Source organism: Molothrus ater, chromosome 31, assembly GCF_012460135.2.
Source record: "Molothrus ater isolate BHLD 08-10-18 breed brown headed cowbird chromosome 31, BPBGC_Mater_1.1, whole genome shotgun sequence".
Taxonomy (NCBI): domain Eukaryota; kingdom Metazoa; phylum Chordata; class Aves; order Passeriformes; family Icteridae; genus Molothrus; species Molothrus ater.
In genome coordinates, this window is record NC_071658.1 from 1499767 (window position 1) to 1527712 (window position 27946).

At 58.3% G+C, this 27946-nt stretch overlaps 1 protein-coding gene across 1 annotated transcript in view; it reads right to left on the minus strand.

The window, feature by feature from the left end:
* The window catches only part of LOC118700556 (uncharacterized), a 185893-nt gene extending 158355 nt beyond the window's left edge, over positions 1-27538 (minus strand). The window contains exons 1-15 of the mRNA XM_054518041.1: positions 27153-27538; positions 26825-26889; positions 26566-26715; positions 26234-26382; positions 25764-25911; positions 25331-25518; positions 25105-25242; positions 24718-24832; positions 24408-24545; positions 24042-24200; positions 23755-23910; positions 23508-23609; positions 23061-23163; positions 22729-22785; positions 22217-22458 (exon numbers count right to left, since the gene is read on the minus strand). Of these exons, the coding sequence (XP_054374016.1) occupies positions 22256-22458; positions 22729-22785; positions 23061-23163; positions 23508-23609; positions 23755-23910; positions 24042-24200; positions 24408-24545; positions 24718-24832; positions 25105-25242; positions 25331-25518; positions 25764-25911; positions 26234-26382; positions 26566-26715; positions 26825-26889; positions 27153-27276 (1995 nt within the window). The 5' untranslated portion in view covers positions 27277-27538 and the 3' untranslated portion in view covers positions 22217-22255. The remainder of the gene's footprint in view (positions 1-22216; positions 22459-22728; positions 22786-23060; positions 23164-23507; positions 23610-23754; positions 23911-24041; positions 24201-24407; positions 24546-24717; positions 24833-25104; positions 25243-25330; positions 25519-25763; positions 25912-26233; positions 26383-26565; positions 26716-26824; positions 26890-27152) is intronic.
* Positions 27539-27946: the final 408 nt, after the last annotated feature.

Here is a 27946-nt window from a genome sequence, read left to right on the forward strand (position 1 = left end):
AGGTCACTGTCCCAGCTGCGTCTCTGCCCCTTTCTGCTGCTCCCCAAGCCCTCGCTGCCAGGGCAGGATGAGGAACAGGAAAGGCCTCAGCTCTGGGCAGGAACAAAAACCTCCTGGAACCTTCCCTCTGTTTCCAGGCCAAATCCAAGCCCTGGCCCAGAGAAGCCCCTGGAAGGAAGTTCAGTCTCCCCAGCCCAAAGCAGTCCCCAGTGCCCATCCCCAGCACCAGGCACTGCCTTCCCCAGAGCGTCTCCTCTAGGAAAGGGATGGCTCAGCGAGCACCAGGCCGATGGCAATTGCAGCTCGGGGGGAAAACAGGCAGGAGGGGATCCCTGCTTGGAGTTCCAGGGGTGCTTTATGGGCCAACACACCCGAGGGGTCCAGGCACCAAGAACCAAGAACAAAGCAGGGTCCAGGGTTTTATATGGGACAAGGGAGGTGGAGCTTTGGTGTCACCATGATATTTTCTGAAACTGAGAAGCTGAGAAGCCTCACAGGAAAAGAAAAACAAGAATTATCTGCTGCTGTGGAATGCAACAGGTGCATCTTTGATTGGTCCATGTTGGTTGTTTCTAATTAATGGCCAATCACAGTCAGCTGGCTCGGACTCTCAGAGAGTCATGAGCTTTTGTAATCATTCTTTTCTATTCCCTGCTTGCCTTCTGATGAAATCCTCTCTTCAATTCTTTTAGTATAGTTTTAATATATCATTTTCTTTTAAGATAATATATATCATAAATAATAAATCAGCCTTCTGCAACATGGAGTCAAGATTCTCGTCTCTTCCCTCGTCCTGGGACCCCTGCAAACACCAGCGCACTTTGGGCCTGAGGGCCAATGGGCAGAGGGAACAAGGGTGGTGCAAAGGCGGGACAAAAGGGCAACAACCAACTGGGATTCAGGGGAGGAGCTGCAGGGAACAGGAACCAATAGGAAAGCGGGAGTGGGGAACATTCTAGAAATGGGGAGGAGAACAAGGATGATGTAACTTGGGTCATCAACATGTAAGGGACATGATGCCACCAGGACACACACCAGGGGACAATGTCACCACACCTGTGGGGACGCTGCCACCAGGACGCCTCCAGTGACACCCAGCATGGGCCCACATGGCCCCTGTGGGTGACACTGACCCTTGCCCTGTCCCCAGGGGCGGTCGGGGTCCCCTGAGCGCAGTGGCCCTGGGACACCCTGGTGGCTGTCACTCTCTCCTGGGCCACTTGTCACCAGCTGAACAGGTTCCCATCCTGCTCTGGTGGGTGGTGACATTCAGCTGGGACACCACAATGGTGGCAGGGGGGACGTGGTGGCAGGAACTGCATCAGGCAGCGCTATGGCTGAGATGAAGGTGCTGGTGGCACTGTGGTGGCACAGGTGGTGGCCTTGATGCTGTCCTGTTCATGTCCCCATCCATGCTCATGTCCTCCCATGTCACCATCCATGGCTGTGTCCCCCCATGTCCCTGTCCATGGCCACTTCCAACTCAGGTCCCCACCCAGGGCTGTGTCCCCACGTGTGCCCATCCAAGCCTTAGTTCAATGTCTTGATTTTTACCCCAATTTCAGGGCTTTCAAAGGTATGAACAGAAACCTTTGTGTTTGAAGGCAAAACCAAAAGGATTTATGGGTCCCTGCCAGAAGAGCATCCACGTGCTTGGGTGGGTGGGAAGAACCTCCTCCTCCACCTGGCCAAGGTTTGGGAATGGGAAATCCTGGTTTGGGGGGCAAAACAAGGGCTGAGCGTGTCGGGTTTGATGGTCCCGGTGCCCAAGTGCAGCTGGAGAAGTCAGCGCCCCTTTCAGCCTCGGGGCGCCCGGACCCCGCTCATCCCCAGCCTCCCCCACCCCTCCAGGCTGCCGGGGGTCCCTCTGCACCGGGATCGCCCCTCTCCGCCATGGATTTGGGGCGACTCCCCCTCCCCGCTCACCTGCGGCTTCCGGAGGGGGCGGAACCGGGGCAGCCGCGGCCCGAGCGGGGGAACCGCGTGGGATTGGTGCTGCGGTTCCTCCTCCCGCTGCTCCTCTTCCTCTTCTTCCCGCTCCTCTCTCTCTCTTTCCCTTTCCTTTTCCTCCTCCTCTGTCCCTCCTCTCCCTCCCGCTCCTCCTCCGCTCCCAGCCCGGCCCGGGCAGTGCCGGCACCCAAAAGCAGCCGCGCTTTGCCCTGGGGGGGTTCCAAAGCGGCCCCGCCACGCCCGGCACTGGGAGCGATACTGGGAGCACTGGGAACGATGGTGAGAGCAGCGGGCGGGAACTGGGAGCGCTCTCCCTGCCGGTCCCACTCTGACTGGGAGCACTGGGAACGATGGTGAGAGCAGCCGGCGGGAACTGGGAGCGCTCTCCCTGCCGATCCCGCTCTGACTGGGAGCACTGGGAACGATGGTGAGAGCAGCCGGCGGGAACTGGGAGCGCTCTCCCTGCCGGTCCCGCTCTTACTGGGAGCACTGGGAACGATGGTGAGAGCAGCCGGCGGGAACTGGGAGCACTCTCTCTGCCGGTCCCGCTCTTACTGGGAGCACTGGGAGGGAACTGGGAGCAAACAGCGCCCGGACGCGGCTGCAGCCGGCGGGGGCGGGGCCGAAGCTGAGGGCGTGGTTATGCAAATCTGGGAGCGATCGCGCGCTGGGATTGGTGGGCGGGAGCAGCGCAGGGTTTGCGCGGTCACGTGAGGGCCGAGGGGAGCCGGAACGATGGCGGCGGCGTCCGGGGAGAGGGGACAGGGAATGGGAATGAGGACAGGGAATGGGGAATGGAATGAGGACAGGGAATGGGAATGGGGACAGGGAATGGGAATGAGGAATGGGAATGGGGACAGGGAATGGGAATGGGAATGGGGACCGGGAATGGGAATGGGGAATGGGGACAGGGAATGGGAATGAGGAATGGGAATGGGGACAGGGAATGGGAATGGGGGATGGGGACAGGGAATGGGGAATGGGGACAGGGAATGGGAATGAGGAATGGGAATGGGGGATGGGGACAGGGAATGGGGAATGGGGACAGGGAATGGGGTCCATACTGGGAATGGAGCAGGACAGGACTGGGAGTGGGGTGACACGGGAATGGGCGGAGGAAAGGGGAGTGACAGCAGGGAGGGGGGTATCTGCTACAGGGGACACCAGGAAGCAGGACAAGGGGACACAGGGACAGTTCCAGGCCGGGAGGTCCTTGATCAGCAGCCCCAGAATCTCCACCAGCATCTTCCAAAGCACCCGGAGCCGCTCGGCCTCGTGTCCCCAAAGCCCTGAGCAACCCCCAAGTCCTTCCCGGGAACTCTCAGCTCCCTCGGACCCAGCATCCCCCACACCTCTGGAACAGCCCCCCACTTCTCTAGCCCCATCTTAGTTCAACATCTTTACTTTTACCCAGGTTTTGAGTGTTTTGAAAGAATGAAGAAATGTGAAAAGAAGACCCAGGCCATGAGGAGCCAGGAGGATGTGGAGCCCCCAGCCAGGTGTCTTCCCACCAGGGATCACCGGCACCACGGATCACCGGGGCTCTCCCCACCAGGGTCACTGGGGATCATCCAGCGCGGATCCTCCCGTGGGGATGGAGCTGGAGCAGCGCACGGAGCTCTTCCCACACTGGGGGCACTGGCAGGGCTTCCCTCAGTGCTGGCTGCGTTGGTGTTGGGTCAAGGCTGACCTCTGGGAGAAGCTCTTCCCACACCCGGTACACTTGTAGGGGCTGTGACATCCCAGGAACAGGGCTGGGATGGGCTCTGGTGCCTGGGACATCCCCAGCAGCAGCAGGGCTGGCTGTGATGCTCTCCAGTGCCTGGGCCATGCCCAGGGGTGCTGCTGGCTGGGGTTGGGTTGGTGCCTGTGCAGTGCCCAGGGCAGGGTCACAGCGGGGCAGCTCTCAGTGTCCCCAGCAGGTCACGCTGTCCAGGGCAGCCGTGCCAGCGCTCACTGCGCACTCGGGGCAGGCTGGGCTGGACGGGGCTCGGGCCACAAACGCCGCCCCCGGGGCTGGGCTCTGCCCCTGCCTCTGGGGCCCAGCCCCTGCTGGCAGCGCCTTGGGCAGGGCACGGGGCTGCTGCTGGCCCAGGGGGACAGGCCTTGCCCCCTGCCAGCTGCCCGGGCCCCTCGGGTGCCTGTGCCACAGCCCTGTGCCTCCTGTCCCCGCTACTCCCTGCCACCTCCTCTCCCTCCATCAAAGCCCCACTCAACCTCTGCACTGTGACCTCTGGAAAGAACAAAAGAACAGGAAAGAAAGAATGAGAGAGAAAAAGGAAAAAGGAAAAAGGAAAAAGGAAAGGAAAGGAAAGGAAAGGAAAGGAAAGGAAAGGAAAGGAAAGGAAAGGAAAGGAAAGGAAAGGAAAGGAAAGGAAAGGAAAGGAAAGGAAAGGAAAGGAAAGGAAAGGAAAGGAAAGGAAAGGAAAGGAAAGGAAAGGAAAGGAAAGGAAAGGAAAGGAAAGGAAAAAAATTAAAAAGAAAAGAGAAACATGTAGCCATTTGGCCCTGCCTGGATGCCAGGCACCCACCAAAGCTGCTCTCTCACTCCCCTCCAGAGATGGACTGGAGGAAAAACAGAATGAAGGCTTCATGGCTTGAGTTAAGGACTGGGACAGATCATTCAGCAAATGCCATCTTAAGCAAAACATTTTTGAAATTACAGGTATTAATTGAATTTATTTCTATCCAGATCAGTGCAGGATAGTGAGAAGTAAAATAAAGCTTCACAAACACCTTCTGCCTGTTCCTCCCTCCTTCCCAGCTCTGCTCCTCCCGCAGTGGTGCAGGCAGACAGGCACTGGGGGCTCTGCTCCGTTCATCACCCGTTGTTTCTCTGCTGCTCGGGGAGAGGAGTCGTTCCCCTGCTGTGCCAGGGGTCCCTCCTGAGACACTTCTCCATGAACTTCTGCAGGGTGAGTTCATCTCACGGACAGCAGCTCTTCACAAACTGCTGCAGCTGCCTCACTCTCCCAGGGGCTCACAAGTCCTGCCAGGACCCTGCTCCAGCGTGGGCTCCTCTCTCCACAGTTTTGCAGGTCCCTGCTGGGTCCCTGCTCCAGCACAGGTTTCTCATGGGGTCCCAGCCCCTGCTCAGGCACCCCCTGCTCCAGCACGGGCTCCTCCAGGTGCTGCAGGTGCATCTCTGCTCTCCGGGCCCTCCATGGGCTGCAGGGGCCCAGCTGCCTCCCCAGGGGCTGCCCAGGGAATCTCAGGGCAATCAGCTCCAGCCCCTGGAGCAGCTCCTGCCCCTCCTCCTGCCCTGCCCTGGGGTGTGCAGAGTTGTTCCTCTCACCGGTTCTCACCCTGCTCTTCCCTGCTCACAGTTACACCTACACCATCACCCATTTTCCTGAATCTCTTGCCCCAAAGGTGTTACCACCATTTCCAACTGGCCCAGCCTTGGCCAGCGGCCGGTGCATCCTGGAGCTGGCTGGACTTGACTCTGTGGGACACAGAGGAGCAGCTGCTTCCAGCAGCCTCTCACAGAAGGTGCTCCTCGAGCTCCCCCTTACCAAAACCTGGCCATGCAAACCAAGTATAAGCATGGTAGGGTTTTTATTACCATTATTAATTCTTCTTTTTGCTATTGTCACTATTATTGCTATTAAGTTATTATTTTTATGACTACTAATATTTTTAGTATTTTTGACTCTATAAATAGTGGCTATAGTAGAACTCGAAAGAATAGTTCTTAATTGCAAGTAGAAGTTATAATTTTGTCAGCCTCTTGCCCTGCCCTGTTCTGTGTCATTGCTGTGTGTGAAGCTGCTGCTGCCAGGGCTCCCTATTTCCCTGGTTTGGGAAATTCCACGGCATTGCTCACATGTCAGAAAGAGAGGGCTCGTTCCAATCAAATGCATTGCCTGAGCTCTTCTAGTCCCAGTGCTGGAAGCTTGTTTTCTAAGGTTGTTGACTTTCTCAGCTTCTGTTAACATTTGTGATTTTATAACAGAATGTTCTGGGATGTGATTTTGCAAGATTCTCTAATCAGATTTCAGCTTTGCTCTTGGATTCCTTGATGGTGTGTGAGAGCTGAAGGCAGCAGTTTGTGTGGGAAGCCTTCAGCGGGAGCTGGGATTGCCTCAGCAGCAGCTGGCTGTGCCCGTGTGAGCAGAGACACCAGAGATGCCATGAACGGAATGTTGTGCCCGGCTGGGAGCCCGCAGTGCCCGGCTGGAGGGAGCTGCGCTGGGAGCTGCAGGTTGTGCCGGGGCCGGGCAGTGGCCGGAGCGATGGACACTGACCCTGGGCCGGGCAGGGGCTCGGGGCCCTGCGGCGCCGGGCGCTCGGTGCCCGCTCAGAGCGGGGCTGTGCGGGAGCCGGAGCAGCGAGAGAGCCCGGGCCGAGCATCAGCCCCGGGGCGGGCACGGCTGGGAGGGGGCCCAGCCCGGGGTCCCGCAGAGCCTCCCTGCTCCAGAGCCGCAGCTGCGGCAGCACCGGGGCAGCGCCGGCAGCTTTGGGGCACGGAGGAGCCGCGGGCGGGCGTTCCAAGGGCTCCTTCAGGGCAGGATTTTGTCCCGGTGCGGGGCAATTCCCCGGGCTGGGCGGGCTGGGGCCGCTGCCGAGCGCCGCCGCCTTTGCCCGGAGCCCCCGGGCAGAGCTCTCTGCTCGGGGCTCTGAGAAACACGTTCACTCTCCTGTGAAAATTCAAAGAGTTTAATAAAGGACAAGAGGAGACAAGGTCCATGGAGCAAAGGTTATTACGGCTGGGTGCAACTTGGCACTGAACCAAGACCACCCTGTTATCTTCGGGATATCCCTTAAATACCTTTTCCTTCCATCAGCCTGTTGCATATTCATAGACCCTCATGCATAGTAAACTTTTTTCCCAAATTGGTTTCCATATTCCAAGAACTGTTTAGCGTGGCTCCTCCTCGGTTCCACCTTTTTAGAGCACGTGTATTCCTTGGTTGTGGTTTTGGTCCTTTTTTATCATCATCTTCAGTTTTGGCCGCTGCCCACATTGCCTTCAGACGGTGAGTGCTGATGGCTGGCGCATCTGTACCAGGTGTCTTCATCCCATGTTCATTGGATGTTATCCCAGCCAAGCAGGCATTGTAACACAAGCACACTTATATCAGCTATTTCACTGTTATGTCTAAGCTTATAATTAACAACAGAAATCAAAACTGTATCTTTATAACAAAGTTATTTTAAGGCCACCCATATAAAATCCATGTTAACATTTGCACAAAGCCAATATTGCAATATGTATCTACACCAGGGCCAAGGGCCGGGTGCCCCTCGGCGGCTCCGGCCCGGCAGAATTTTGGGGGTCCCGGTGTTGGTGCCGGCAGAGCCCCAGTGCTGGGCCGGGGTGCGTGGGACCCTCCCTGGGGGGGTTGGGCTGCCCGGGGCAGGCGCTGCATCCTCAGCCCGGAGCCACGGGGGGATCGCCCGGGACCGGCGCGCTGGGGGCTGGGAGAGCGGAGAGGGCGGCACCGGAGTTGGGGGAGCCTCTGCAGCCTGCGGGGTCGGACATCCCCATAAGGGGGACCCGGGAGCCCGGACGGGGAGCCCGGATAGGGGGAACCCCGGCAGCCTGGAGATGTTGGGACCATGGACGAGGGAGACCCTTGGGTACCCTGGGCCCTGAAACAGGGACCCCGCACAGGCGGCACCCCTGGAGCCCCTCTGACACCCACCTGGGGAGCCCAGGGAGGGAACCTTTGGGATTGCCAGGAGCGTTTTGATGGATCTCGGGGCCTTTTCTATTGAACAGAGTGATTTGGGGTGTGGGGGGCAGCAGGGATCTGTGGGGTGGTTTGATGGAGCTGGAGTGGCTGTGGGGCTGGGAGGGGGTTTTAGGGCAGCCATGACCCCCCAGACCCCCAGAGCTGCCCCCAGACCCAGCCCACAAGGTGCTGCTGGGGGACAGGGGCTCCATGTAGGGGTTTGTCTTCCTGGTACCATGGGAGTGAGGGAGGATCCCCAGGGGCCGTGTGTGACCCCCCCATGCCGGTGTCACCCCCTTGTCCCTCCCCTCAGGGCTCCTGCCCCAGCTCCTGCTCCCCCAGAGGGAATTTGGGGAGGGGGCAGAGGGGGTGAGGAGCCCCTGCTGGGGGATGACCCTGGCCCAGCCCCTTTGTTCAGCACCAAGCTGGGCTCGGGGCTGCAGGAGGAAGAGGCCAATGGAAAGCAGATCCTGCAGGTGGGACAGTGCTTGGGTCAGGGCAAGGTCCTGCCCTGCACACCTGGCTCAGGTGTGACCCTGCCCCAGCAAGGGAGTGGGACATTCCCATCCCCATAGATCAGGGCTGGGAGCAGCACTTGGAGCAGGGACATGGAAATACTGGGAGCAGCTGGGAGCACACTGAGAGGGTGAATTATCCTCCCCTGCCCTTCTCAGGCCGCCCTGCCAGCTGAGAAATGCTCCTTGGGCCTCGGCCTTGGCCAACAGCCCCTGGGCTCAGCTCCTCTGCAGCTCATCACAAACACTGTCTGCTCCAGGCACTGCTGCTGCCCAACCAGCTCCTGGTTCCTTTAGCAGCAGCCCTGGGAACTGTTTTTGTTCCCTCAGTGGCACAAGATCCCTGTTCTCACCCTGCCAAAGAAAGCTGTTGGTGCCCAGTGCGGCCAGGATGAGCCATTGCTGGGACTGAAGCCCCTCTCTTGGGGCCCTGCAAACAGCGCTCCAAAAGGAGCCCTTGGAGCTCTCCTGGGCCAGCGACTCCCTCTGAGCGGGGCCTCTCCCAGCCGGGAACTCTCCCGTTTGCTGCACTCGGGGATCCTGAACAAGCACAGAGCCTGGGCCGATCCCCCCACTCCTCCAGGCTCAACCCTTTGCCAGCTGGGGAGATGCCAAAGCATCAGCAGTGAGCATTCCTTGCCCTCAGGGGAATTGCTCACAGGTGCCTTGCACTGACTCTTTGTGTCTGTGTGCACACAGGAGTGCCTGTGCTGGGGAAATGTGGCAGAAATGCTGCTCTCTGAGGGCTTGGAGTGCCTTGGATAGCTGAGTCAGTCAGGCCTGTAGGGAAGGTTCAATCACAAGGTCTAAGTGAAGTTACCTGCTGCCAAGAGTTGTTCTTAGTTGCTAAGTTGTTACCTTTAATATAAGTTATAAGCTAAGTTATATACTGTAAAGTGTTATTACTCTGTTAAATTGCAAAGTCATAGGTTTAAGTTAGGTTAAATGCTGCTACGCTCGGCCCTTTTGCAAATTTGTGAGGTTGAAAGTATCAGTTAAGGTTAAGGTATAAGTTAAGTCCTGTTAGGTTTGAGCTCTGTTAAGCTTTTAGGCCGTACTCCTTTTATCCTTGCCCTCGCTGTCCTTGTGTCACACACACACACAGAGGGACAGTTCTCGGTTAATTTCTGCTTCGATTGCCTGGATTCTGTTTGGTTTTGTTGTTGCTTTGTTTCCCTGGTGTGCCTGAAGTGTCCAGTCAGGAGCAGAGTGACTCTTGCCAAGGAACTTTGTGCTGCTGTCCCTTAAGATTAAATCTGTTTTTTGCTGCTCCCTTGCTGGGGATTTTTTCAGCGCTCTCAAGGCCTCGTTGGTAGCAGGGTGAAGGAGCCCTGGCCCAGGCTCTGGCCCTGGGGGACACGGGGACGCCTGCCAGGGGGGTCCCTGTCCCCCTGTGCCACCCCCAGGGCCCCGGCCCCCCATCCCCGTGTCAGGCTCTGGGGTCGATCTCGTGGAACATCCTCTGGGGGAGGCTGCGGGGCTGGGGGGACCTGGGGGGACGGGGACCCCGCTGTGCACGAGCAGGGTTGGACTGCTCTGGGGGGAACTGTGAGGGGGCCGGGGCAGAGTGACCTCCCCAGGGACCTCACACAGCCCCTGTGACGTCACACTGCCCTGTGACGTCACACTGCCCCTGTGATGTCACACAGCCCCTGTGATTTCACACTGTCCCTGTGATGTCTCAGAGCCAACTCTATATCACCTTGTGATGTCATACAGCAGTGCTGTGACATCACAGAAGACTGATGTCACAAAGTCATCCTGTCATGTCACAATCTGTTTTGTGATGTCACAGCCTGCTCTATGATGTCACCCAGCCACCAGGTGATGTCACAACCCACTCTCTGATGCCATTCAGCCACCCTCTGTGATGGCAGACTCTGCTCTATGGCCTCATATCCTGGTCTATGATGTCACAGCCAGCTCTGTGATGTCACAGCCCGTTCTGTGATGTCACCATCCCCTCAGTGATGTCACAAAACACTCAAGAACTCAGTTCTATTGAAACACTGAAGTTTCTTGTACTTTGAAGAGATCCCTGTCAGGGACACAGCTGAGAAAGTGTCCCCAGGTTCCAGCTAGAGCAGAACACTGCAGGCAGTGATGCCAGGTGGGGACAAGCAAGGCAAAGGTGTCTCTGGTGCTGAGCACACCTGGATGTGTTTCAGGAATGCAAAGGGCCAAGGCCTGAGCCCCAGCCCCTGGCCAGGCAGATCCTGTCCCTGCCTCCTGGCTCAGGGCTCTTCCCGGGATGGGCACTGGCATGTGGGGATGTGCAATGCCAGGGCCAGGAGCGTGGGGCGGCCCCTGCCAGGCTGCTGAGCAGGGACAAGGAGGCAATGAGGCCCCAGGCCTGCAAGGGTCACTTGTCCCCTCCTGGCCCCAGGCCCAGCAGCCATGGCCAAAGTGCTGCCCAAGTTGGCTCTGTCAGGGCTGTCTTGCAGCTGCCGCCCATCCCTGTGCCCTGTGCAGCCCAGGCTGTCCCACGGTGTCCCTGCCCTGCGCCTCTGTCCCTGCAGGCTGTCGGCATCCCCCGGCTGCCCGCCCTGGCTGGGCCCTTCCTTTGCTGACAGCTCTGCCTGGCCACTGCATGGTGTTTGCAGGGATTGAGCAATTAGGTCAAAGCTGTATCGCACTGTCTGTAAGGGGAGGAGTTCCTTAATAAGTACAGTGTGATATGATATAATATAGTAGAATAAAGACGTGGATCAGCCTTCTGCAATCATGGAGACAATGCTAATTATTAGCTGGCTGGGAGCCTGCAACATAAGGCAAACACTGCAGTACTGATAAACAGAGGTACAGCCAGGGGAGGGAGGCAGGTGGAAAAGGCTTTGTGCTGTCCCTGCTCTGAGGGGATGCTCAGCACGGCCTGAAGGTCTGCACATAGGAGAAAACAACAATGAACACAGAACAGCCAAATGATAAACAGGCACAAACAGCAAGAAGCCCAAGTTCCCTGGGCTTGGATGTTTAAGGATCTGGGGGATTTCACAGAAGAACTGGCCCAGGGCATTGCCATGGCACAGGTGCAGGGAAAATGTATTGGCCATGTGCAGCAGAGCAGTGAGAAAGCCCCTGGCCCAGGCAGCTGCTGCCATGTGGGCACAAGCTCTGCTGCCCAGCAGGGTCCCGTCGTGCAGGGCTTTGCAGATGGACACGTAGCAGTTGGAGCACGTGAGGGTCAGGAATGAAAGCTCTGCTGTGATAAAGAACAAAAAGAAAAAGACCTGTGCAGCACATGCTTTGTAGGAGATGGTGCTGGTGTCCCAGAGGGAATTGTGCATGGCTCTGGGCACAGTGGTGCAGATGGAGCCCAGGTCAGCCAGGGCCAGGCTGAGCAGCAAGAAGAACATGGGCGTGTGCAGGTGGTGGCCGCAGGCTACGGCGCTGATGATGAGGCCGTTGCCCAGGAGGGCAGCCAGGGAGATGCCCAGCAAGAGGCAGAAGTGCAGGAGCTGCAGCTGCCCCGGCTCTGCCAATGCCAGCAGGAGGAAGGGGCTGATGCAGCTGCTGTTGGACATTTGCTGTGGCTGCACATGGGCACCTGTTCATGGAGAAAAGGACAGTGAAGGGTTAGAGGAGATACCTGTAACCAAAATCAAAGCCATTTCCCACACACCCTCCTTTGTAACACACACGGACATGCTCTTGTGTTTCAGAGTTCTGATGTTTTCTTTTTAAGCTCCTTCCATGGACTTCCTGGTACTCTTGGATATCAGAAACCCTGAGCATTTCTGCTGCCCTCTGGTAGAACAGAGTGATTTCCCTGAGGCAAGATAATGAGTGGAGACTGGGGCAGATGATCTGTCACTTCATTCTATTTGCAGTTCCTCTGGGCTTTCACTTTTCTCAGCTGGAGGATGTTCACACTCCCACGTTCCTCTTACAAACGCCCAGGTACTGTGAGAGCAGATGGATCCAGCAGAGCCCAGCTCCACTTTTGTAGCCAAGGACTCACGTTGCTCATTCCACCAGCCCAGCAGCATTTTCAGTGTCACAACACCTCTGCCTTTGCCCATGGATCTTATCACTCAGAGATGCTCTAGGACAGGTTTGCACGCTGGGGTGAAGCTCCCAGCCTGGCCTGAAATCTCAGAGGGACTTGCAAGTGTCCTTCTGCTGGCATTGGCTGAAGGGAGATGCAGCTCCTTCCCTGGCTGCCCTGACAGCATTGCCCAGAGCCGGGCACTGGGGACAGCGTCACCCTGAGCCAGCTGTGCCCCCTCCAGAGCCCCCAGGGCCGGGCAGCTGCTCCCAGCCCTGTGCTCTGCAGAGGGAACTGGGCCCGGGGCTGCAGAGCTGCCCCACGGCTCTGCTGCAGCTCTGCCTGCACAGGAGGGGCTGCACACCTTGGAGCCCCGGGCCTGAGGGCAGAGGCTTGGCTGGGGCACAGGAGGGAGGGGGCTTGTTCAGAGGGAGGGGCTGCACTGCAGGGGCTCCTGTGCACATCTCTCAACTCTCCCTGCCACAGCATTGCTGGGTTCTGTTTTCTCTCCTTCTCTGATCTTCTCTCTGCCTCCTGGAGATTTTCCTCCTGCAGGTGTTTCCCTGTGCCTGATCTCTCTGTGCCAGCACTCACAGAGCCCAAAGCTCTGTGCACTCTCCTTGGCCTGACAGAACCCTGCCTGTTTGCAGGGCACTGCCTGGGGGCAGCTTCTCTTTGCAGCTTGGAGAAAGGACAGCTCAGACTGAGCCTGATGGCTCCAGCAAAGCTGCTGCTGCTGCTGTCCATGGGCAGAGTGGCTGAAGGCACATTAGGGATCTCCTGTGAGCCTGCTGGTCACTAAAAGGAACAGTTTGGTGGTCTCAGGCACCACTTGCCAAAATTCATAACTAATACTTCATAATCATCCTTTAATATTTCACCCCCTCCCTAGCACTCTCAAGTAGAAGGAATCTGAAGACAAAATCTTAGGAAATTGCCTCATTTTAATCAAAATCCTTGTCTTGGAAATATTCTGAGACTGATCAGCATGTGAGAGCTTCATGAGCATTTCAGCTCCCCTGCAGCAGAAATACTCAGAGATGCACTCCCAGAGTCTGCAGGCATTGGGATGTTGCAGCTTTAGGAGAGCAGTGCAGGAGCTGCAGCTGCATTGTCCTGCAGCCAGAGGTTGCTGTGCCAAGGGCTGGCAGTGATTGTGCCCCAGGCACTTCCCAGCCCCTTCCCAGCCCTGCCTGATTGAAGCTCTCTGTGCCTCTGTGCTGTGCCCGGGCTGGCTGCAGGCAGTGCCCCAGCCCTGCTGGGCTGTGCACAGGAGCTGCTCCTGCCCAGAGCTGTCTCTCTGCAGCTCTGCTGCCCTTGCCAGGAGCTGCCCCTGGGCCAGGAGCCCAGCCCAGCTCAGCAGCACAGACACAGCACAAGGACTTTAGGAGCCTCTGGGCCTTTGTGCTGAGGCCCTGAACATCAGTCCCTGAGAGGGAGCTGAAGAAGCCTCTCCAGATCTCCAAGTCGCAATCCAACTCCAAAGTTTCTTAGACTTGTAGTGGCTCCCACTGAGGGACACGACAGAGAAAGTGTCCCCAGGCCCCAGGCAGAGCAGAGAACTGGAGGCACTGATGGCAGCTGGGGACAAAGAGAAGCCAAGTCTTGGTGCCCTGGGGCACAGCAGGGTCTGTGCCAGCAAGGGCTGGGAGGAGACACCTTGTGCTGAGGCCCTGGGGCCTCCTGGCCCAGCCCCAGCCAGGCTGGGCACTGTCAGCCCCTTGTCCTGCCCTCTGCATTCCCCCCTAGCTCACATCCCAGGGGCCTCAAGGATCTGCTGCAAGGAGTCCCTGGGGAGCCTTGCTCAGCAATGGCCCTGGCGGCTCCTGAATGCTCCCTGCAGGGGCTGCAGGTTTTTCAAAGGACTTGGGGTTTGGCTTTGGCCTTGCAGTCTCTGAGAGCTTTGTGCAATCATGGCCTCCAATTACCTGCTGTAATTAGTCCCTGCAGAGGCTTTGTCAGTAACACCACTCAGTGGGGCTCATGAATGCTTCAAGGTACTTCAGTTCTTTTAAGGTACTTGGTGTTTCCCCTTGGATCCAGACTCTGGGAGAGCTTTGTGCAATCATGGCCCCAGTTATCTGCGTTAATGAGTCCCTGGAGAGCTTTGTACTGACACTCAGTGGGGCTCATTCATGCTCTGAGACACTCAAGGTGTTGAAGGTACTTTGGATTTTCCTTTCCACACTGAGTGTCTGAGAGGTTTTTGTGCCATCCTGGCCACCAATTCTCTCCTCCAAGGAGTCCATGAGGAGCCTGTGTTGGACAGGGACCTCAGTGGGAGCCATGAATGCCTGGAGACACTTTGGGTGTTTCCTCTGACTCTGACTCTGACTCCAGGCAAGGTTTGTGCAATCTCCTCCCAGGCCCTGAGGTTCAAGGGCTCAGCTCCAAATGCACAGTGAGGCTCATGAGGATCAAGCAAGTCCTGACAAACCATGGCTCTGCCTTGATTTCCCTCTGCTCCGGTGCAGTTCATTAGGAGGGTTATGGAGAAATAGTTATGGAGAAATAGCTCAAAGAGCTTCTAGGAAATATGTATTCCTATTTTAAAGGGTGTCTTTTATTGCTTTTCTTATTACACAAGAAGTGATTGCAGCATTCCAGGTCTGATATTGATGCAGGGACTGTCCTAAGGAGGTCTGGCCTGCTCAGAGAAGCTGTGCCTTGAGCTCTGAGCCAGTGTGGACAACCTTGCTCCACATTCCCCAAGCCCATGGGGTCTCTCCTCACTCACCTGGGAGCTGCTTTGCTTGGAGAAGTGGCTGCACTCAGGCAAAGAGGGATTTTCCTTCTTTGACTTTTGAAGCCATCTAAAACTCCTGAGTTTCCCCATTGCAAACAGACATCCTCCTCAAGTGTGTGCCAAGCCCAAGGTGGCACCAAGAGCACTCCAGCCCTGCCCTGGGCCAGCTGTGAGGGTGGATCATCATCCCAACAGGCAGTGGGCCATTGCAAGGGGCTGCTGCCATGGACACTGCAGGGACCCCAGTGCTGGGTTTGGGTGCCATGGCAACCGCCATCAGTTCAGGTTTCCTTGGAAAGCAGCCCCAGGAGCCATTTCTGCAGCCAGGTTCCATGGCCCCTTGCCTGCAGAGCTGCTGCTGCCCTGGGCTGCCATGGCAACCCTGAGGCCAAAGCGGTGCCAGGGGTGTTCCAGGTACAATTGCAGTGACACTGGTTGGTGCCAGCAGGTGCCATGGCAACGGCCACGGGGACCCGTTCCTTGGTTTGGTGCCATGGCAAGCAATGCCCGGAGCCGTTGTGATGGTTGGTGGCCATGGAAAGCTGCCCTGGGCCCCTTGCTCAGGGCTGGTGTCAGTGCCCAGAGCCAGAGGGGATCCCTTGCTGGGGGCTGTGCCATGGCCACCTGCCCTGTGCCGCGCTGGCCGCTCAGGCACCAGGAACCAGCAGCCAAGGGCACTGCCAGGGCCAAAGGCCAGGTCAGCCAGACAGAAAGGGGCAGGGCTGGGCACTGTTTCCATGGCAAGCGGCACTGGGGGGGACACCTGGGTCACCTGGCCTGGCAGCTGCCATGGAAAGCCCTGGCAGGCACTGAGGGCACAGCCCCTGGCACTGAGACACTGCTGGGCCGGGTGCTGAGTACAGCGCTGAGCAGGCAGAGATGGTTTTGTTCTTGCTGAGCTGCAGCACAGCCAAGGCCTGTCCTGCCCCTCGTCCAGCCACGCTGGGGAGGGGCTGGGGCTGCGGGGGAGCTTGGCAGGGGACACAGCCAGGACAGGTGACCCCAACTGACCCCGGGCACAGCCCAGAGCAGAGCACATCATGCTCAGGGTATGAAGGGGGGAAACAAGGAGGAAGGGGGGAATTCTGGAGGGAGGCTTTTTGCCTTCCCAGCTAACACTTAGGCAAGAGGGGGCCCTGTTTCACCAGCGGGCAGGGTCACTACCAAAGACACAGACACCAACTGAAGGAATTGTGGCATTTATATCATGCACAGCTGCAAAGAATGACAAAAGGATAAGCTCAGCAAAGCACATCATCATTAGCAAAGAATTACAAAAGGATAAGCTCAGCAATCCATCAGAACTCATCATTACATTTTGATGACTAACCCCTTGGTCAAACACTAGAGGTGTTTGTGGCAGACAAAGATTCTGGCTGACTATCAAGGTACACCTTACAGACATCAGTAGTACTTTGGTGACACCGTTCTTCATTCTTTTTTCTCAATCTCCTTGGAGTTAGGAACAAGAATTCTGTTGTCCATGGAGCTGGCACCTTTTTAATTCCAGAATAATGTCCCCAGGCCCTTTGCTGTTCAGATTTACCATGCTGTCTGGGGCTAACAAGGCTTGGGGGGCCCTTTCCCCTCTGGCTGGAAGGGGCCGGGTCCCAGTGCCTGAGGGGCTCCCAGGCTCCTGGATGCAATTCCTGTGCAAGTCCCTCAGTGTCACAGCAGCCTTCCCATGGAGCCCCATGGATCAGAGCATTTGCCAAAGGGACCCTTGGGGCAAACAGGGAGATTTGGTCTGGCAGCATGTGTAAAACAATATCCTGTCAGATCTACTTGCTCTCACACACAATCCTTGGCTGCAGGGACACATTCCCATTGTTCCTGCCCAGGTTTCAGGACTCCGAGTTGTCTTTCCCAGGAGCTGCTCCTTCAGCTGCCTCGGGAGGGCCATTTGGCCTCCGGACCCACACTCTGGCTCCATTATTAGGACTGCTGCATCCAAACCCTTTATCTCCACAAACGGTGGTGATTGGAGCTGGAGCTCCTTTTTTCACAATCGTTCCTAAAATTGCAAAATCAATAATTGTGCTACCCTGTCACGGGGTTGAATAATCCAATCCTGGTCACTATTGTTTAACAGAATTACTGTAATTTCTGCTGGATATTCTGCATCAATTCCTCCTGCCATGACATGAACACTTGGCAAGGCCAAGCTCCAAGGGAGCAGTTACCAAAGCAAAGTGTCCTGGAGGAATCTGAATTCCTGTTTCAGTATTGATGGCTCTCATTTGCTTTGAATTTCTCCTCATTAATTCCAATGCATGAAGGCCCAGCCCTGCAGCCTCTGGGCTGGCCCTGCCAGGGGCCATCACAGCGAGAACAATTTCCCAGGCAGCCCAAATCTCACTGCCCATGGTTGGATTTGCAAACTGGGGGCAGCCGTGCACAGCCAGGGGGTTTCCATTTCCCCCGTGGGCCATTGTTCAGGGCATGGAGCACATCTGGGAGATGGGTTCTCCATGGGCAAAGGTTCCCATCTCCTCATTTTTTCAACTGCTCTTTTAACAACCCCTTCACCCGTTCAACCAATCCTGCAGCTTGTGCATAGTCTGGTACATGAAAAACCCTGCAGGCTTCATCCCTGTATTTTTCACAGCAACAGACAAAGCATTCTGCATCACAGTATCAGCAAACCCTGGGGAAATAGCCAATTTCATCCCTTCCTCCTTTTTTCATTGTCTACAATCTCACAAAGTTGACCACTGACATGAGGGTCCTGGCCAATCCTGTTCTGTAGGGTATTTAGAGTTACATCCCTGAGCAGCCAAAGCTACCAAATTAGTATTGTCAGCACTATTTCACATTATTATTATTTCATATGTAGATATACATATTGATATATATATAGACAGATAGATACAGACATATATATATATAATATATATATATATAAATATACAAATACATATATACATATATTAAGGTCTTATTATACAATAAATACATATAGTTATTTAGTATATTGATATTTCACTGGCACAAATGCAGCTGAGCTCAAGATTGAAACCTTCTTCTCTTGCTCCATGTGGGAGCATTCCAACAATAATTGTTCCTTCTGAAGGTGCTGTTTCCATTGGACTCTTAACAAATTCATCTTTGTCTGCCCAAACCCACAAGTTCTTTTCCTTTTCCATGTGCAATTTTTGGATGCATTTGAAGACATCCAGGGCTGCAGCTTCTTTTACCCGACTGCCCCACTGCTCCCACGGGGCTCCCACCTCAGCCCACTCCAGAGCCAGGGAACTCCAGGGAAGGGCTTCCCATCTGGGAATTTCTGATGGCACTGATTCCTCACATTGACATTGAAAAAGTGACATTTGGTTGGGATCTGGCCAGACTGGGCCAGTTTGGTTTGACCAGTGGCCAAAGTCAGCACCAAAGACACAGACTCCAACTGAAGGAATCAGTGTCATTTCCTGCAGTTCAGAGCAGCAAAGAATCACAAAAGGAGCAGCTCAGCAATGCACCCAACCATCCCCACCAAAGATTGCCTGCAGTGATTAAGAAAGATGCAGCAGCATTTACCCTCAGCCTTTCCCATCCCCCAGATGCACACAGCAGCTGGGGAAGCTGTCACAGCCAAGGGCTGCAGAGCCACTCCTGGGCACTGGCAATTCCTGCAGGTGCCTCCAGCCCCAGCTGAGGCTCCAAGCCCGCTGGGAGAGGGCCCAGCTCTGGCAGTGCTGCATGAACAAACTGACAGCACTGCTAGTGTGCCAACATCTGCTTTCATCCTCCTCTTGGCTCCCTCCCAAAGCCTGGCCAGGCCTCAAGGAGGAGCCAAGGCAGCTGACTTTGATCCTTCAGCCCCACACAAGGCCAGATGTCAGATTTCATGGCCTTCTCTGGCTTCTAAATACACAAAGGTCCATCCATGTTTCACTAAGGAGTGGCTACATCTATCACAGTGCTAATGACCATGCAGGTCTCATCAGGGAGCAGATACAAAGATAACCTTTGCTTCGAAGGTTCCTCCAGAGGCCACCTTTAGCTCAGGGCCTGCTGTCCAGGCCTCACTCAGGGCTGCTGTCCAGGCCTTGGCACTTCAGGGACGTGCTTTAGTGCTGGGCTTGGCACTGCTGACTGAGCGGCTGCACTGGGTGAGCTCAGAGGGCTTTTCCAACAGAAAGGATTCTGTGATTCCATGATGATATCCGCTGCATTCAGCTGGGGCTATTTTAGCAGCATTACTTAGCTCCAGAAGTTCCCTCTTGCCCAGCTCCTGTGGCCTGAGGCTTCAGCTCCTTCAGCTCCTGGTGCTGAGCTGCTCATGCTGAACGAGACCACTCGGAGAGACGAATCCAGCCCATCCAATTCCTTCTGGGACACAGAGAGGGGAGGCTGTGCAAACAGGAGCATTGTTTGCTGTGGCCTCCTCTCTGCCCTTCACGCCTTTCAGCGCTTTGAAGCAGCCAAGAGCTTTCTCCAGGAGTGCAATGGAGCAGCTGTTCCTGCTCGTGGGCCTGGCTCTTCCCAGTCTCTGCCCTTGCCTGCTTCTGTCCCTCTTGCTGTGCCCTCTGTTCCCCCAGGGCTGGCTGGCTGCTGCCCAGGACTGTGGCACTGGCCCAGATCCAGTGCTCCAGAGCCTCCTTTCTGTGCCCTTGGAGCTGCCTGGGCACAGCAGCCTTTTCCATCTGGAAGCTCCCCATGGACAGGGAGTGCCCAGCTCCGTTCCTTGCACAGCCTCCAGGAGCCCAGGGCTGCCATCTCAAGTCCCTGCTGGCACTGGGGGCTCCCAGGTGCCTCAGGCTGCTGTGACACCGCTGCACATGGGAGGGAACAGGGGCAGGGGCTGTGCTGAAAGTCAGCTCCATCTGCTGCTGCTGCTGCTGCTGCTGCTGCTGCTGCTGTGGGGTCATTTATGCAGCCCTGGCCCAGAGTCAGGGATCAGATGCTGCCAGTCTCTTCCAGCCCTGGCTGCTCAGAGGTTGGGCCTTGGAGCCTCAGGTGGCCAAAGGCAGCTGCTGCTGGGCCCTCTGTGTGTGCCCGTGTTCAGCAGTGCTGCTCCATCAGTCTGTGCCCAGCAACGGGGAAAAGCCTCAGCCCTGCAGGGCCAGGAGCTGCCGGGCTCTGCCTGAGCAGCTCAGCCAGCAGGAAGGGAGCTGCTCCACACAGGAACCAGGAGAAAAGGACATTCCTTCTCTAGGACATGTTTTCTATTTAAAGGAAAAAAAGGAAAAAGAAAAAAAACTATATAAAATGTGAAAGATGAAAACAAAACCCAAGTGTTAGTGAAAAACTTCTGAAACTTTGCATTAAGAGGTAAATGATCTTTTTTAAAGGGGAACTCAGTTATTTACATTGTAAATGTGCTGATGGCATGGATCCATCTTACTGACCCCAGCAGCCTTTGAAAAGATTTTGGGCTTTGTTTCAACATTGCCATTTGAAATTGTGCTCAAAGCAAGAGGAAATTGCTTTGTGCCCTTCCCGCTCCAAGCAGGACTGGGAATGGAAACTCTGTCAAAGCCCAAATCCTTTAGAAGATGCCCTTCCTTCTCAGCCTGGGAAGGAGCTGCACATTCCCTTTGAAACTGTCAGGGATTTCTTAGGGACACAAAGTGCCACTTAGGGCTTTTTGCTCTGGTTTGGCAGTGCAGAAGGGCAATTCTCCATCCATCAGCTCCAGACTGCACTGCCTCAGGAACACGGCCCACTCGCCAGCTTTGGCCCACTCAGGCACTTCTAGAGGAGGAAGAAAGTGCAATTGCACAATTCCAGCCAATCAAGAAGGAAGAATGGGACAGACAAACACCCTGTGCAGATCCAGGCGTTCAGCTGGGACTGTGGAGAGTTTGGGTTCTTGCCAATTGCATGTGTGTCCCCAGCTGCAATCTCTGGGCCTGCAGCAGAGTCTCACTCAGCTGCCAAAGCAGAAAGCTCAGGTGCTGTGCTCGCAACGGGCTCGTCTGATGCAAAGCTGTCAGAGCAATGTGAGGGCAGAGCCAGCCCAGCTGGGCCCAGGGCTGAGCCCAGCAGAGCCCTGGCAGAGCCCAGAGCAGCCTCAGCAGCCGCAGAGGCCGGCTGCAAGGAGAGAAAGCAGAAAGTGCCCGTCAGCTGAGGGCTCCTGTGCCCTTGTGCCAAGGCCTGCGGTGCCCAGGCCATGCTGGCTGTGCCCAGAGCTGTGCCCAGAGCTGCCCATCCCTGCTGCCTTTGGCAGCAGAGCAGGAGGGCAGGACATGTGCCCAGCCTGCAGCCAGCCACGGCACATCCAGCCCTCAGCAGCTGCCCAGAGCAGGATGCTCCTGTGCTCGCTGCCATCTCCCAAAAGCTCTGATCCCACCCTGCCAAGCACACAGGGACCCACCTCACGCCAGCCATGGCTGCAAGAAAAGCTGCTCCCAAACCACGTCCTCAGCCTTCTCCAAGGCCACCGCCCATCCACGCCACAGCTGCTCCCAAGCACTTCCCCATCTGCACTGGGCCACCTGGAACGCTTCCTCTGGAAAAACAAACAACACATGCTTGAAAAGAGATTAGGTGCAAAAAGGGAAAACAAGAAAAACGGGAAAAACTCCTATCTCTGTCAGGGCCTTGAGGAAGGTTCAACTCCTACATGGTAGGGAAAAACCCAGCCATGGCTGAGGGAAGCCCACACTTTCTCTCTTCCCCCCTGCACTGCCCCCCAAAATCACGGTGATCCCAAAGCAAACAAGGGCTGCTTGTGGCCTCTGACAGCCCCATTGCTCAGGGCTTGCCAGCGCCCCAGCCCCTCAGGGGCTGCCCCAGCCCGGCCAAGCTGCCCGGCAGCAGCGCCGCAGCCCCACAGCAGCTCCAGAGGAGCCCCATCCGGATGCACCCGGGAGCCCTCAGCAAGGCAGCCAGCAGCAGACGGGCAGGAGGACACAGAGGGCGCTTCCTGCCTGGCACAGGGCTTGTGGCCATCTCCAGGCACTGCTCTCACAGGGATCCCCGCAGCTCCGGGCCCTGCCCAGCCGCTCTGTCACCAGCACAAAGGCTTCAGCAGAACCACCAAAGGCCAAGGGGCTTCTGGCCATTTTCCCTGCAACACTGCACGCCTGGACAGCTGGCTGAGCCCAGGCACCCTTTGCCCTCCTCAGGGCCTCAGGAGCCCTCAGCCTGCTGTTTTGCTGAGCACAAGCACCCTTTTCACCCTTTCCTGTCTCTTGCGCTGCACACCCTGGGCAGCAAAGAAAAGCTCCTGGCAGTCTGTGTATCATAACACATTCTAGAATTGATTTCTTTACAGTAATCTATAATATTGAATAATATATATAATTACATATTCTCTAGAATTGATTTATTTACAATCTAGATAGAAAATGAAAAAGAAGAAAAGAAAAATCTTAAGGAAAAGGAAACTTACCCCTGGCTCAGGTTGCCCCAGCAAAGGCAGCCTCCCAGATCAGCTCTGCTCCTCAGTCACCCGGCAGAGCAGGCAGCCGAGCCTTGACAGGCGAGGCCGAGTCCTCCATGCCCTGCGCAGCTGATCTTGCAGCCTCCAGATGGTGGAATATCGCCCACGCTGTATTGCCCGGAGGACATGCAGTGTTTCAAGTGCCAGCTGTGACACGGCACTGCTCATGTCCTCCGTCAGGCGTTCCAGGGCTGCAAGAGAGGAACAGAGGCACGGTCAGAGCCGGATCTGCAGGGAGCCGAGGAGTGCCCCCTGCAAGGGCCATTCCAGCCGGCTCTTGCCATGGGCAGGAAGGAGCAGGGAGCAAGGGGATCAGGCCGAAGCTGCTGGACACCAATGGCCCACGTGGCCCTGAAAGCTCTGTGTGCTCTGGCCACGGGAGCAGAGCCCTCTGCAGCCGGGTCAGGGCTTGCAGCTCTCCCCCCGGCAGGCCCCGCTGCCAGCCCGCTGCCCTCACTCACCATTGCAGATCAGCTGCAGCTCTTGCTGCTGCCCCCTCAGGTGCCACCCGGCCATGCCTGTGAACACAGAGCCTGTCACAGCGCCAGCGGCAGAGCTCCCTGCCAGCGGCGCTGCCGGCGCTGTGGCCACATGGGCTGCTGGCCCGGCAGGGCTCAGCCCGGCCCTTGGCGCATGCTGCCGCCCCAGGGCACGGCTGCCAGAGGGCGGCAGCAGCAATGCCCAGGCCAGACGGGGCTCCACGGTGCCGGGCCCGGCTGGCGCTGCTGGGCAGCAGGCGGGGCCTGGGCCGAGCTGCAGCGGGCTGGGGAGGGAGCCTGGGCTCGTGGCTCACCCGTGAAGCTGATGGCCGCCACTCGCAGGGACTCCTGTGGGCTCTGCAGGTACGGCAGGGCCCGGTGCAGGTGCTCGGCCACTCGGCTCCTGTTCTCTGCCAGCTGGAGGGAGCGGCAGGAGGGAAGGCTTGGCATGGGCTCAGCCCCTGGGCCGGGCGCTGCCTGTGCCCGGCCCCGGCCTCCCCTGGCCCCACAGCCCTGAGGCGTGGCCAGCAGCCGCCGGTGCCGGGCTCCCGAGGGGAGAGGGCAGAGCGCCGGCTGCTGCCCAGGGAGCCGCGGGGCCGGCCCGCCCCGCAGCAACACCGGGCCCACGGGAGCCTGGAGAAGAGCCCGCGCGGCCTCTGGCTGCAGCAGCAGGCAGGGGCACAGCTGCCAGCCCCGCACACTGAGCACCACCCTCAGGGGCCTTCTCCGGACTGAGGCTGGGGCTTGCAGGCCGTCCTTACCAGGAGCTCAGCGAACTTTGAGAGTTTCTCTTTCTTCACAGTTTTTTCAAGATCTTTCCTTTCCAGGAACTTGACCTCACAAAGCAGCGTTTCCCGAGAAGTCTGGAGAGCAGCAGAGACGCGGAGATGGCCCCAGAGCCCAGGGCACAGGAGCCGCAGCCTGGGGGAGGCTGCGGTCCAGCAGGCGCAGGGCAGGAGGCAGCTGAGCCCCCTGCCAGGGGGACAGCAGCAGCCCACGAGTCCTCACCTCTGCCACTTGCAGTTTCTCATCATGGCAGTGGAAGAGGAGTGTCAGCAGGCTCTGACACACTTGTGTCATCAGGGGTGTTTTTCCTACTTCTTCTACAGCAGACATCAACGTTTGAAAGACAGTCATGGAGAGCTGCTGCACCTGGCTATCACCCTGTAGAACAGGAAGGCAGCAAGAGCTCAGCATCAGCTGATTCTGGCCCACAGTGGCACAGGCCTGCATCTCCACAGGACACACTGTCCGGGCAGCAGCCACTGGCCGTGGCTGGGGGCACAGAGCCTTACATTGTCAAAGAGTGGCAGGAACACCTTAGCCAGCTGCAGGGCCATGGGGCTGGGTATCGGGGCAACATTATCCAGGAACAGATAGTCCAGTAGCATGGTGGTCACCCTGACCTGCAGGAGCTCCACGAGCCCTTCGGTCAGGCTCCGCATTCTTTCGGCCTGCGCGGAAGGCAAGTTTGTGAAATGCCATCCTGCTGCCGCAGGGCCCAGAGGCCAAAGGCCTGTCCTGAAGCACTTGGGCAGCTGAAGCGGGAGGCAGGAGAGCTGGGAGCAGCTGCCCCAGCGCCCAAAGCCCAGGCAAGGCCAAGGACTACGTTGCCCAGCCCCACATTGCCTGCAGGGCTTCAGCCACTGCCCCCTTCTCACCAGCGGGGAATGGTCCCTGGGAGGGAGGAGGGCCCTGAGAAGCTGGCTGCCAATGTCCGCGCGCTCCCTCCGCAGGTGCCTTGACAAGACATCCATGATGCTGTCCCTGCAGTCCCTCAAGTCCAGGCTCTCGAGGACCTGAAAGGCACAGGCCAGTGACAGGGGAGCCGGCCGGCAGGAGCCCGGAGCCGCACAGGGCTGGGCCCAGGCAGCAGCGCAGGGTGCGGGCACCGTCCCAGGCGGCTGCGGTGACGAGAGGGCAGAGAGCCGGGAGGCAGCTCAGCCAGGTCATGCTGGCCTTCAGGCTCACCTCCGCAAGGAATGCCAGGGCAGGGAAATCCCAGTATGGCATCTCTTTGCTGAGCATCTCAAGGAGGCAGCATAAGATCCTTTTACACAAGGGCCTGGATGCTTGGTGCATCTCCCTGGAAGGTGGAAAATGGCACTAAGACCCTGAGCTGGGGTGGGGGGAAGCCTCTCCCAGCACTGACTCACACGCTTCTTGTCTTTCCCCACCACCCTGCTAGGGGACCTGGGCCCTTTTAGATGTGGCCGCTCCTGGGCACCCTCCTTTCCCAGCCTTTTCCAGTCTGCTTGGCTGTCCCTCGTCCCTTTGGCCACAGCCACAGGGACTGTGTGGGACAGCCCGGACACAGGGCACAAATGGCAGGAGCAATGGGGAGAAGGGGGGGCTCACCCGGCCAGCAGAGCCACGGCATAGTGGTGGGTATCAACGCAGAGCAGCGTGTCCCAGCCACGCTTGCCTTCCATTGACACCACCACGTGCTCACACTGGTAAAGGCAGAGCAGGGACTTCAGGGTCTGCACTGCAAACCTGTGTGCACAGCAAAGCCCAGGTCACACTGGCAGCACTGCCTCCTGGCCAGGGACATGGCAGGGACAGGAGGAGTGGGATGGAGCACCTGTTGGGGCTGGTGGCAAGGCCGTGCTCTTCCTGGCATTCCTTCCAGAAGGTATCGACCTCCTCTGGCATCTCTTCTGTGCTGAAGAACACTTGGAAGAGCAGATGCACAAAGAGGTGGGGGAAATACAGCATCACTACACGTGGGACACGGGGCTCCTGGAGGATCTTCCACACCACCACGGTTGCCTGCAAAGGACAAAGCCCCCCGAGAGAGCGCTCAGTGCCCAGGTGTCCGTGTGGCAGGGCCCGAGCTTGGCAGGGAGAGGCCCGGAGAGACGCAGCGGGAGCACGGGGCCTGCTGGGCCTGGAGCTGCTCCTTGGCCAGGTTTCAGGCCAGCGCCTGCGGCGGGGAGATGCAGTGGGGGAAGGGGGATGGAGAGCTGCTGGAGAGGCAGCCTTGGGGCCAGCAAAGGCCAGTTAGAGAAACTCACAGCCAGGCCAAAGACACCCGTTTCGTCCCCATTGGAGGTGCACAGGCTGTGCTTGGGCCAGCTCCCCAGCACATCCAGGAGTATCAGCTGCACTGGCTCTGCAGTCCTGGGCGAGCACATGATGGTCTTCCACATGGCCATGGCAGCTCTGTGGGGTTAGAGCTCTGTCTCAGGGGGGTCTCAGACACAGCACCGTGGCCTGGCCATCCCTATGGGCCCAGGCTGAGCGCCAGCTCTGCCTCTGCCCACTGGCCCTCGCCAGCAGCAGCCAGGCAGCCAAGCCCTCTGGGGACAGGCCCCTGAGGGGCAGCAAGGGAGCATGGCAGCAGGCTCGGGGGCTGACGTGCCAGGGCTGGCAAAGGGAGCATCCAGAGGGCCCTGGAACTCTCTGTTGCTCAGACACCTGGGCCAGGCTGTACAGGCTGATGGGCTGGGGAGGCCTGAGTCCTCTGGGCAGGTGGGCCCCATACCTGTCACAGGACAGGGCCACACGCAGAAGCGTCACCACCGCATCATCCGGGTGTGCTCTGGTGAGATTCAGCAGGGCCTTGTCCAGCCTGTGCTCGGCAGAATCATTGGCCATGAGCCATCGTTGAATGTACCTGACCATGGCGGGCACCTGGAGAAGGCACGGGGAGACTTGGAAAGCTGCCAGAGGGAGCAATGTCCCCTGGGTCCCCAGAGAAGTGCTTCCCTTGCCAGCGCACTGCCATGGCCTCAAAGGCTCCCAGGGACCAGCAGGCGTGGCTCAGGAAGCCACGGGACTCATGGGGGAATTGAAGCCTGGCCCCAGGCTGCTTACTTGTTCTGGCCTGGCAACACCCTTCTCCAGGAGCAAATCCAGCAGGGCGGCACTGGTCTCATGATTGAGGAGCTCCGAGTCTGCTGTGAGCCCAGGGCCCATGGCGCTGGTCTCTCCCTGCCGAATGCTCCTGATGAAGTCGCAAACCAGCTGTAGGAGAAGGGCAAGAAGCCGGGGATGTTGCATGGAGTGCTCCGAGCAGGGTGCTGGGCTGAGCAGGGACAGCAGGCCCAGCCCAGGTGGGGATGGCTGCAGCTACCTGCGCTGTTCTGCGGAAGAGGCCACGGCTGCGTTCCTGCTCTTCTGTGCGCTCCAGGGCTGCATCTGGCAAAGAGCGAGCGCAGCCAGAGCTGAGGGGCTGCGGGAGACGCCGGAGAACACAGCCCAGCCCTGCGCTGCCCAGGCAGGGAGAGCCCCGGGATGCTCCAGGGGGATGGAGCACAGCCTCTGAGGGGTGTCTGCCCGGCCCCTCTTCCGTCCTGTCCGTGGGCATGGCCCAGGGGATGGGATGGAATGGGATGGGACGGGACGGGATGGGGCCAAGTTGGCTGCAGGCTCCAGCCCTGCAGCCCAGCTCTGCCACTCACCCTCCTGCGGTGGATGGAATGGCACCACCTCTTCAGTCTCCTGTGCTGGGGCAGCTCCAGGGACTTCTTCCTCCTCCTCCTCCAGCCAGGCCAGCTTCGGCACTGTCGGGGCTCTGTGCTCCATGGCTGTGACTGGAGCACGCCCCAGCAGTGAACCCAGGCGGTGCCGCTCCTGCAGGGCCTCGTGCGCCGTCCCTGCGGGCGGGACGCGGCTGTCAGCGCTCGGCCCGGGGCCAGCAACGGCCCCCGAGCGCCCCTCAGCCGCCCCGGGCCGGCCATGCCCAGGCCTTCGCTCCTCGCAACGCGGCACGGGAGGCTCGGGGCCGGCAGCCGCGCCGCCGAGAGCTGGAGCTCGGGCCGGGGAAGCCGCAGCGGAGGCGGCGGCAGCGGCCGCGCCGCCTGTGTCCTCCGCGGGCCTCGGGAGGGGCCGGGGCCGGGGCCGCGGCCGGGGCCGGGGCCGGGGCCGGGGCCGGGACCGGGCTCGGGGCTGGAGCCTGACTCGGGGCCAGGGCCGGGCTTGGGCCAGGCTGAGGCAAAGGGCGGTGATGCCGCCCCAGCTCCAGGCACTGATGCCTGCCCAGCAGCGCCACCGCCAGTACAGCCAGAGCCGGGCGGAGGCGAGACCGCGGCGGGACGGGCGGGGCCGGGCACGGGGCAGCCCCGCCCGGGGCCGGGGGCGGGCCGGGGGCATGGCCCGGCCCGGCAGGGGGAGAGGGAGGCGGGGAGAGGAGAGGGAGGCGGGGAGAGGAGAGGGAGGCGGGGAGAGGAGAGGGACGCCGGGCAAGGGACCCCGG